The 11,846-nt window shown below is 42.5% G+C and overlaps 1 protein-coding gene across 1 annotated transcript in view; it reads left to right on the forward strand.

The window, feature by feature from the left end:
• The window catches only part of LOC117825835 (spectrin beta chain, non-erythrocytic 4-like), a 70,410-nt gene extending 58,957 nt beyond the window's left edge, over positions 1-11,453 (forward strand). Inside the window, exons 42-46 of the mRNA XM_034701799.1 lie at positions 3,474-3,644; positions 5,271-5,313; positions 5,429-7,988; positions 8,606-9,559; positions 9,953-11,453. Of these exons, the coding sequence (XP_034557690.1) occupies positions 3,474-3,644; positions 5,271-5,313; positions 5,429-5,758 (544 nt within the window). The 3' untranslated portion in view covers positions 5,759-7,988; positions 8,606-9,559; positions 9,953-11,453. The remainder of the gene's footprint in view (positions 1-3,473; positions 3,645-5,270; positions 5,314-5,428; positions 7,989-8,605; positions 9,560-9,952) is intronic.
• Positions 11,454-11,846: the final 393 nt, after the last annotated feature.

Genomic DNA, 11,846 nt, shown 5'->3' on the forward strand with positions numbered 1-11,846 from the left:
TTTTTTATTCCCTCTTATAATTTAGTTAGAAATTTTAACATAAAGATATCAACATAACTGACTCCTCCAGGACTGAAGCTAAATATACCTCCCTCTTCTTGACAGTAGCACCTGTACAGTGATGATGTCTGTTTCTCATGACATCACTTCCTCCTCCAACTATAAAGTTAACTATTAAGGCAAGGGCATGACTCAAGCATGCTCAGCTAAGATGCTCACACACTGCGCTGGCACTAAGTCTGACATTTTGAGCAGATGCATGACTGTGACCGGCACAGATGACACATGAAGCCTCACTGGTTCCCCCAGTGTTTGGGCAAATAAAGCAGTACTTAGCCACACTCTGGATTTAATGTTTATCTTTAAAAGTATGCATTTACACATATTTAGACTCAAAGGATGGAATAACATTTTTATTATATTCAAGATTTTCCGTTTTTCTGAATGCTTTTCCAAAATCTTTAGATACAGACATCTTTAGGGACATCATGTTGCTCCATCATAATCCATGATCTTGATTTATTAAGTTGCGTCTGTCGCTGCTGCTTTGTAGGAAAAGAACATATTCAGAAAGCTACACATCAGGATCCCTCATTAAGTGTCACTAGAAGTCGCTTTGTTATTCTTGTGTTAGCCTGGAGTTTATGAATACTTGATATGTGTCATCTCTGATCATCAGGATCAAAATGTGAAGATAACTGCTACATAATTTAAAAGAGCAACCCTCTAACATCCCTCTGCATGTGAAAGCAGCATGCATGATGCTTACAGTGCCCCCCCTGATCTAACTGAAGCTGGTAGAATAAGGCGTAGAAGAATCGGTTTGCTGGCGAGCAGACTGACTGGCTGACTGGCTGGTTGGCTGATGTGGATGGCTACACTGCCTTGCACCCAGTTGCTTAGCCTGCACACACACGCTCTCTCACACACACACACAGGAACACACACTACCTCACCTCCACAGATGATCGCCCTGCTTCCTCCAGAGACACCAACAGCAAAGTCTCTCTCTGCACTGCCCTCTAGTGGCTGGGCTGACCTCGCACAGCTAAAAGCTCATCCCCTTCCAGCTGTGGATGAGTCCCACTCACGTGCCCACTCAAGGCAATGGATGAATGTCTCGTATGTACATGCTCTGTTATGTACATGGCAAGGTAAAGCATAAACCTGAATGGCTTCAATCTGGACAAGTGTGAATCTCCAAACAGCTCCTAGTTTGGCTTTCGTGTGCTCTCTTCTTTTCTGAACACTCAGAGCTAACAGGAGGAAAGTCTGAGGGTCAGTCTGAAGGTCAGACTGAGGGTCAGTCTGAGGGTCAGACTTTCCTCCTGTAAGCTCTGAGACAGAGAGAGGACACAGTTAGCCCGACGAGAGGAAGGATTGAGATTCAACCTGTCTCTGTTACGTAGCTACATGATGAGGCACTGAGTTTGTTTATGTGCACATTAACATTTGGTATTATTCAGGATCACCAAGTGTTCTTTAATGTAGGATACGGTGCATGTGAGTGGTGTGTACTCTGTATCTTCTTTACTGTCAGCTTCCATCAGTTGTTCTTAAAATCTTAATCTTGTTACTGAACTCTTTCTTTATTATCTAACATTAATGATCAACTTCTACTGAGAGAAACATTAAGATAGTTTTGGGGGATTTAGTGTCGTATTTAGTGTAGGGGTTCCCAAACTTTTCAGCCCACGACCCCCACTGTCCCTCAAAGTGATTTAATGAGTCTTCTTTTAGCTGGTCTGCAGAAAATGACCCTACCTATATGAACATGTGTCTGTGTTTCCTGTGTTGTTATGAATTAACCTGCTGCTACTGATGCTTTTGATAATTAACTGTTCACTAACTCTAAACTTAGGAGTCATTTATCAATCAATCAATCAATCAATCAATCAATCAATCATCAAGCTTTATTTATATAACACCTTTCATACAAATCAAATGCAACCCAGAGTGCTTTACAGTGATTGAAAAGCAAGAAAGAAGCAGAAATAAAATAATGGCAAGACAAATAAGGGGAAAATACTACTACTACTACTACCACTACTACTACTACTACTACTAATAATAATAATAATAATAAAATAAAATAGACACTAATGCACACCAACAAAATAAATACATTTAAAAGGGTAAGGATAACAGTTGAAAATAAAACCAAAACTAAGGGTAAAAATATCAATAAAACTGAGGAGAGATATAAAATAAATAAATGAATGAATAAATAAATAGAAATAGAACAAGATAACAGTTAAAATTACTGAAATAATAAAGCAACATTTAAATCAATATAACAGTAAAAGGTAAGTAATAAAATTGTTAAACCCTACATAAAAGCCAGACTGAATAAATACGTTTTTAGTTCACGTTTAAAAGTCTTGAAAGAAAGAGCAGAAAACTCATTACATTTTCTATTTTCAAGGTTTTATTCCAAGTGTAGCTACTTTTTCTGTCCATATTTTATCTTATAATGGGTCAAATGTACTATTTAAAAAAAAAACATTCTGGAAGTCATCTCGCGACCCCCCAGGGGGTCCCGACCCACACTTTGGGAACCCCTGCTTTAGTGTCCCAATGGCTACACTTTGTGAGATGAGTTTAAATCTTTATTCAAATGATGTCCTGTGGGCGTGATTGGAACGTCTCTGATCAAGACGTCTCCTAATGAGTGCATGAAACATCATGTATACAAACAACATCTTAACACTATATGTGATTTAATTTATATCCTCCTCTTTCCAAAGACTAGATTTAATAGTGCCTCAATGAGTTTTATTTTCTGTTAACCTTTAAATTCTAAAATTAGCTCTGGAGACACCTCATCACATGCACCTCTACTCTTCTTCAGTCTGAAGGTTCTTTTAAATTCTGTTTCCAATTTTAGTTCACAGAGGAATTTGGAATCAGGATGAGACAGCTCTCTCTGAATAATACCTTTATTTAGGTGTAAGGTATTAAACGGAATGCTGTGTGCATGTAAACACGCTCTCTGAGAGAAGAAGCATGAACGTGTGAGTTTGAGTGTGTTGCAGCCATAATGTCCTTTAACCAAACTCTTCCTCTTTTCTCCTCTTCCCCTCTGGTGCTGCTGGCTGCTCCTCGTGTCTCCTCCAAGGTAAGTCATATGTAAGCCCAACTCACACAGACACAGTACACGTCCGTATCCTCCCTCCCCAACCCTCCATCCCCCACCTCCTCTGTTCGTGCGTCCGTCCGTCCGTCTGTGTTTGTTCAGCAGTGTGTTTACTCCTCCCTTCTTGGCGCCGGTCCATCCTGCCTACCCACCTGTCTGCTCTGGTCAGGTGAGTGAGGTGTGAGCTTAGCGAGAGCGACTCTGCAGCTCCTTCTGACTCCCCAAATCTCCCCCCAACCACCACTGCCCCACCTCTCCCTTACTGCTCCACTCCACCGTCCCCTCCTCCTCCTCCACTCTCCCTCCCCTTCATACCTCCCACCTTCCCACACCACAGCAGGTCATGGGTCAACTTGTACTGCGTGCTGAACAAAGGGGAGATGGGTTTCTACAAGGACGCCAAGAACACCTCCACGCCCTACAATAACGAGCCGCTGCTCAACCTCTCCCACTGCCACTGCGACGTCACCAACGGATACAAGAAGAAGAAGAACGTCTTCACGCTCAAGTGAGGAACTTTAGTCATGATCGTGTCACAAGTTGGCTTTTCTGCATGTTAGGAGTAAATAAGAAACTCTTTTCTGTTAACTCTGACTCTCTGTTTATCGGTTTTCACTGAAACATGTGCCTCTTTAATGAACTTTGATTTTTTAAGACTGCAGATGAAATTGATAGTTGTTGATTCAGTTTACTTTTACACCGTAAACACTCAGTATAGGGCTCGGTACAGAAGAGGTGAGGTCAGGTCCTTCACTTCAGAAAGGAATGGAGTGTTCTGTAGGAAATTGTTACATTTTTCAGTGGCCCTAATCCTCTTCCGTGGGCTCGGCTTCAGAGTGGACTGAGATGCTCCTCTTCAAGCACTCTTAGGCTATGTTCACACTGCAGGTAAATCTGATTTTCTGGGGTCAAGTGACCTGGTCAGATTTCTTAGAGGCAGTGTGAACACTCAAATCTGGCCCAAATCAGATTTAGACCCCTTCCATATCTGGTCCTGAATCAGATACAGATCAGATTATTTTCAATGCGACCTCAGTGTGAACAGCCAAGGCGGATTTGATGCGCATTTGATACTTCCACGCCACTCTATAGTGACACACGTCACAATTCTGCACAGTGGTAGCCTTGCATAAATGGAGGATAGCAAAAATGGAGCAAGTCAATTGAGTGTCCTGCTGAAGGAGTCTTGGGGAGAGCCGCTGACAGATGTAATTGAAATTTGCCCTCGACATCCAGAAGTGTTGAATAAACTCTGTCTCTGTGAAACTATTAAGGTCGCAGACCCACCACTCCTGACTCCGTGTCCCCATCCACATAGACCTTTAAATCTGATCTGTATCCAATTCAGGACCTCATATGAAAGTGGTCTAAATCTGATTTGGGCCAGATTTGAGTGTTCACACTGCCTCTAAAAATTTGACCTGGTTACTTGACCCCAAAAAATCTGATTTGGACCACTTTTGCCTGCAGTGTGAACATAGCCTAAGAGTGCTTGAAGAGGAGCGTCTCAGTCGCACACGTTGCAGACCCACCACACCTGACTCCAGGTCCGCATCCACACAGTCCTTTCAATCGTATTTGCGTCCACAGCTCCAAAAAAAGCCGAAACAAGCAATTTGTCTCTCTTTGTCTTTATACTTGACCTCGTCAGCACCTGGTCATTCATTCTCCGGCTCCTACTGCACGAAGACTTTGTAACAAAGGCCAAAATGCTGACTGCCTCCATGTTTACGTTTGTGAAACAGCTGCATGTGACGTCTTTGTTACTGTTCTTCATGCGGGGCAGTTCGGAGCTTCAAACAGTTCACACTGGAATCAGATACAGGTCACATTACAGATGGTAATGTGAACAGGCAAACAAAAAATCTGAATTGAGCATTAAGCCTTGAAGGTTGAACGTAGCCTTAGTTTGGATGCTTGCTCTGCTCTAGGGTTCAGTTGTCAACACAAACACATCTGAAATGAACCAAACTAACAGAACTAACAATTTGGGGTTTGTTTTGAAGGTGTGGAGTGAAATCCTCCTGAAAGTCAGAACGTTTGATCCACTGCTGCTTTGACATTTGACCAATAAGAGCCTTTAAACTTTCATAAACACATCTGCAGTTTGTAAAAACCTGTTGTTTTGTTGCAGAACGAAGGACGGCAGCGAGTTTTTGTTCCATGCAAAAGATGAGGTAAGACATGACAAGGTTTTTGTTCTTGTATCTTAATGAAGATAAAGAAGTTGTAACAGTATCTTGATCCTTTGGGTCACTTAATAAAAGCTATCCTGACCCTCTCCCCTCACAGGACGACCTTAAATCGTGGGTCACAAACATCACCGCCAGTATTACAGAGCACGAGGAGATTGCCAAATGGGGTCAGCCCCAACCAACTACCTCATCCACCGACGAGGGCACGCGCCGCGACGGCAGCAAGGCAGACAACAGGTCGGAGCGAGGCGGCGAGCGCTCAGACATGGGTGATCGTATCGAGCGGGCAGACAAAGAAACGGAGAAGGAGAGGGAGAGAGAGAAGGAGAAAGAGAAGGAGAGGGAGCGAGGAGAACGATCAGAGAGGTCAGACCGGGGCGGGAAGTCGGATGGAAAGCGCTCAGAGAAGTCCAGTAAGAAAAAGTGAGACGCACAACAGATTTGTTGGGATTTAAAGTGTCTGAACTCTACAGAGGAGGCGGGGCCAAAGACTGGTAGTGACAGCCCCCCCTCCTTCTCTCCACCTCCAACACTGTCAACAAAGCGGTTGTGTTTGGATGGAAAGTAACACACAGGACAGAAGGAGTGACCCAGGCTCACTCTTAGGACGCACGGGGGGCGAATTCGGAGCAGGAGACATCTTTTTCTCTCTCTCTCTCTCTCTTGCTCTTTCTCTTCTTCTGTGTCTCAGTGAGAACACAGAGTTTACCTATGCCCCCCCCTGGTGGCAGTTTCGGAGAACTGCAGGGGAGTTTTGTGCTGCTGAGCCCCTGGCAGCGTCACTGCGAGAGAGAGACGGTGAACGCATCGAGTGAACTGAAAGGCTGTTACTGATTGCTGGTAGTGCGATAAAAACGTAGCTCATTCTGTTCCACGTTTGTTTTTTCTATGAGATGAGCTGTATCTGTATGTATTTCTCGTCTGTCTGTCCTATCTACTGTATCTATCTGTCTGTCTGTAAGTCGAGACATCCTACACTATGTCTTATTACTCCTCAGAAATAGAAAGGGAATGAAAGTAAGCCAAATGTTTTACAGACGTACAAACTTACAGGAACAAAACTGCTTCCTGTCTCGAGCTCCGGCCAAACTATGATGCAGGATTGAAACTGGTTTACTTTGAACCCAAACGGCACTAAAACCACATTCATCCACACGCACCACGATGAATAACAGCAACAGTTTTGTGCTGGTTTTAGGATGATGGAAAGATGAGGATGTAGGACATGGGAAGAGAAGAAGACCTCAAAGCAATCAGGACAGAACAAAGAAAGAATAGATGTTTAATCACTGCCCTGAAACATAGCTAAGGGCTTTTGATTTTAACCCAGTGAATGATCACAACAGCAAAAGTTGCAGAGCAGCTTTCTTTTATTTTTAAAGGTTTATTTAGGACGACAGACTTTCTGTGGGAGATTTAAGGAGGACAGATGGGTCAGGAGACCTTTTAAATAGAGACTACAGACAGCAGCTGCTTGGGCTCCCGGGTCTAATCGATGAGAAGTAAGAGTACGAGCAGAGGGTGTGTGCAGGGGTAAGAACTAGATGATAGACCGGGGCCCCAAGGTGCCTCATTCACTCAAATGCTCCTCAGTTTTAATTCAATCAGATCATCATAGACGCTGAGATTCATGTTGTGATCATTGAGACTAAAGGTGATCCACCTGTCAGGATCAGTTTTTCCTAAACGTCATTATTGGCTTGGTCATAAGCACAAAATCAGCGCCTGGCTTTCTTTCTTTTCTTTTTTTAGAATGAGGCCCTCGGGCTGAAAACCTCCTCATCCGCTCTTTTATTCTCTTACAACTTCAAACTGCTCATCAGATATTCTCTTTGAGTTCATCACACAGATCTGTTGCATCCCTTTTTTAAAATACAGATAGAATAACGTTGTTTTTCTTTGGTGTGTACACAAGTGTGCTTGTGTGTTGGAGAGTGTGTGCGCGCGTGTGTGTGTGTGCATGTTTGTGCTGCCGCTCTCTGCTCCCAGGGTCTCCATAGCTCTCAGGTTCTTTATGTTAGTATGTGCTTACAGTGTGTTCATATGTTCGTCCCCCTCAGTCTTCCAGACATGTCCGATCTACCACGCATCTCTACACACGCAGCAGGTAACACGATGAAGAGTTTAAAAGGTCCTGTGACTTATCACATCAACATCCAGTTTAGTGAGAATGAATGAGTGATGAATAACTGAAGCAGCCGAGAGCCAGGACGTCAGACTGACCAAATATTTAGTAACAATGGGCTACAGAGTCTGTGAGGTGTGAGATTGCATGTTTTGCTTGGAAAGAAATCACTCATCATCACATAAGGCTTGTCTTTGCAGCCCACCGACTCAGCATCCACTCATTTGTTCTGTTTGAACTCACCACAAAGCCATAGGTGACGGAAGGGAGGTCTGAATAAGGAGAGTCATTGTAGGAAACTGAACTTGTAAATGCAGCTGGGCGAACGCCCTGGTAGAAGCACTCCAGGCAGATACGGGTCAGGTAGCATTTAAAATCCTCTTTATATCATTCTTTCAGTTCTGTTGTTTTTATTCCTTTAGTGAAAGTCTTCTTTCTTTAAAATGCAGGCATGTCTTCTGTTTTTCCTTCAAGATCAGAATCCTCGACAATCCAGTCCTTGAGTGAAGCCATCTGCTGCTCTTTAATGAAGGTAGAGGTGTTAACCAGATGCACATTCACAAAACCAACCAGGTCATGATTACCCTTCAAGTTTTTTCTGCTGCAAATCCATAAAATAACTCAATAATTACTTTAGAGTCACATGTCCAGGAAAGTTGTCTTCTCCTTCCCTGTGGTAGGAAGTGAGCTCATGAGCGCCCCCTGGTGTCTGAAGACTAACACACACTTTCAGTCAATCAATCTTTCCCAACAAATGTTCTCCTCAGACTTTTTCCAAACAGAGCAGGTCTAGACCGTACTCTATGTTCTATTATTAACAAAGACCCAACATCAAGACCGGATCAGATCCAGTCCCATCTTACAGACAGGACTCAGTCTGATCTCATCTTAATCCACCATGAGCAGAGCACTTTGCAGCATTTAGCAAGTTACAGTGGCAAGGACAAACTTCCTTTAACAGGCAGAAACCTCCAGCAGGACCAGACTCATGTTAGACACACATCTGCTGAGACCGTGTTGGAGAGAGGGATAGAGGGAGATGAAGAGAGAGAGTGAGGACAGTTGGTGATCTTTCTCCAGCAGCCTTAAAAGGTGACAGTGAGCCAAATTCAACTCAAAATCAGACTTTTTTTCTAATTTCTGTTTTAGGTTTGAGAGACTTTGAGGATGATGATGGACTGGTTGGGTAAATGTACGACAGGTTAACCTCCCCACTTCTTCAGGTAAAGAGAAACTGCCATCCTGAGCTATTTAGGCCCTCCAGTTTGGCTGCTGTTGCGATCATTACTCTTGATTTGCAGCGCTTCAAACACTCAGTCTCTCCAGGACTCGTATGTAAACCTGCAGCTTTGTATTCTTTGACTCATCTGCTGCTGAAACTGGAGCTATGACTGCCAGCGGCTGTCAATCAAACACAAACAGGACCCTGAAGGCGTCTCTGACATTTACTAAAAATGTTTTTATCATATAAATATATACGGACGGTTAACAATAACAAACAGTGACATAAGTTTGACTCATCAGGATGACAGAATGATTTCAGCAGGGCTTTTTTTTAATCTTGCGGCCCAAATATCCTGCTCAGAATCTGTCTTTATAATTCTTTGGCATCATAAAGCAATATTAAATCACATTGTCCCCGTTTTCAAATTTAAATAATTCACCAAGGATTTTAGATTCTCCTGACCCGTTAGTCTGGTTTGTATGTATCATAAAACATGTCTTAAAAACTGTAACTTTTTTAAAATCTTGTTTTATTTCGACACACTTTATGCATCTTTACTGAGTGTGAATGCAAGATCAATGCAATCATTTACATGCATGACGGACACAAACAAACAAAGTCAAAGAGATGAATCTTGAACGAGCAAATCTTCCAAGTGTGAAGCGACAGTTCGGTCCTCTGCTGAGGGACTCTGACTCTAACAGCGTTAATAAAAATGACACTTTATTCTTTTAGATACACGCAGGACAAACATGCAGGGTACAGCCGACTGATGTCACGCCGTGTTGTTGTGAGGTTGTGTTTGTTTACAGCAGAATGAGGAGTCCACATGTGTGACGCCGCGACAGACTGAAGTGGATTATGGTTTGGACGAGCTCGTACGTACCCTGCCTGTCTGTGTGTCTGTGCTGTTCTGTTCACATCAACCTCAGTCTGTCGGCAGAGATGAAATGATGAATAAAATAACTTTTGGTTTATCATTGATGTGTTTAAGTCAGTGTTTTCTTTTCTAACATGAGTGTTGACGTTTGTTTGCTCCTTAAACCTTCTGATGATAACTCACCGCTTAGTTGAGTTTCTTTTAAGTCACAAACACACAGAGTTCAGTCTTTATGTTTGATCCTCTGTACCAGAATCACTCAGCATTATGCAGTAACACAGATTATAATCTCTAAGGGTTGTAGAGTTCCATGTAGAAAATGTGAATATCAATGATTATGATGTCCATGTTGATGAACTGAGACTTTATGCAATTCTTTTCTTTGCACTAGGGACTTTAGTGTGTTGGAGAGTTGAGGCCTGGAGGTCAGTGGTGTTTGGGATCCAGCAGAGGAACGTCAGATCCAGAGAAGTTAAGTGTCAGGTAGAGGGGATATGTACCTGAAGGGCTCTTTACATCCAGTGGGTTCATAGAGAACAAAGTCACACTGCAGTGGAAACAATCAGAGAATTAATCGACTGGTTGATTGAAAGAGAACGAATCTGCACTGCTTCTTAAATGTGAGGATTTGCTTCTGATGCTTTTAGTTTTTTAACTTCTTGTGGGCAAAACAAGAGAGGACAAAAAGCCACCTGAGGCACTGTGGTGTTTTCTGGTTGTGTAAAAATATGAGGACATTTTTTATCATGCAATGTGTCGACTTTAAAGAACAGCTGTAAATATCCACTTTAAGTTCTCAACACAAGTTCAGACGATATCATCCTCCTCTGTTTATATCACACCAGGAGCAGGAGAGAGCTGACTGCAGCATTGAGACAGAAGTGAACACATCATCCTGTTATTTATGAGATCCTTAGACTGAAGGGACGGTGAATCCTGAGCTTAACTTTTATACGTGTTTGTTTCTGATGACATTAAGGGCTGATAACTCGAACCAAACACAACGAGAGTGTGTGCAGTTCAGTCAGAAACACAGAGCAGTAAACATCTTTAACTGAAGTTGAGAGTTCAGTTTGAAGGAGCCATGTCTGTGACTATAAAAGAGGATTAAATAGTTAGTATAATAACTTTATTTAGAAAGCTCTTTTCAAAAACAGGCGACAAAGTGTTCAAAAGACAATATTGATCATTCATTAAAAGATTCATATGCTTAGATGCACCAGTTTTTCTGCACTATGATCAATTAAAAGTCATAATTTCCCACAAAGCAGACGACTCAAGCAACATCAGACATCTTCTTTAACTTGAAGTCAAATTTCTGTACTTCCTTGAGCAGAAATATTCCATCCAGAAGTAATCCAGCTCTGACGAGTGAATCTGAATATTCGCTGTCGTAGTTTCTCCTCCCAGGACCCCAGAGCACCACTGTCTATCTGCCCTCAGCCTGTCTGTCTGTCTGTCTGTCTGTCTGTCTCTCTGTATGTCTGCCTGCACAACATGAAAATGTACAAATGTATTTCTTTAGAAGTATTTTCTTTAACACAACGTTTCTCGCTGGTAAATATGGAAAACTGCCCGTTTCCTTTGTTCTGTTTCCTTTTTCTACGCCTGTGATGCCGTGAGATCACACCCCACCATCCACCGTCACACACACACACATCAGGACGAACAGGTTGCATGAATGACATAGTCTTTATTAATGTACTGCTGTGCATGTCTTGAAGTCCCATCCCTCCACTATGCAATCACTGTAACATACCAACACAAAACCACCACCATGGAAATGGTTGAATGAATGAAACAATAATGTATAAAGTGATCAGAACTAACTGCGAGTCTTTGGCTCTGTACAGATGTTTCTCTGACTTGAAAATACAGATTTTGATTTTGAATGATGATTCATGGATTTTCTTTCTGTAACAGAGAAGTGAGTTTGGGCTCCTGTTGTGTTTCTCAGGGAGCGGCACAAAGTGAGGAGTGCAGGAGTTACTTTATCAATCAATCTTTATTTATACAGCGCCAAATTACAACACACATTATCTAAAGACCCTGAACTTCCAAACCCAGACCCAACATCAAGACCGGATCAGATCCAGTCCCATCTTACAGACAGGATTCAGTCTGATCTCATCTTAATCCACCATGAGCAGAGCACTTTGCAGCATTTAGCAAGTTACAGTGGCAAGGACAAACTTCCTTTAACAGGCAGAAACCTCCAGCAGGACCAGACTCATGTTAGACACACATCTGCTGAGACTGTGTTGGAGAGAGGGATAGAGGGAGAT

The sequence above is a fragment of the Notolabrus celidotus genome, chromosome 14 (genome assembly GCF_009762535.1).
Source record: "Notolabrus celidotus isolate fNotCel1 chromosome 14, fNotCel1.pri, whole genome shotgun sequence".
Lineage (NCBI taxonomy): Eukaryota > Metazoa > Chordata > Actinopteri > Labriformes > Labridae > Notolabrus > Notolabrus celidotus.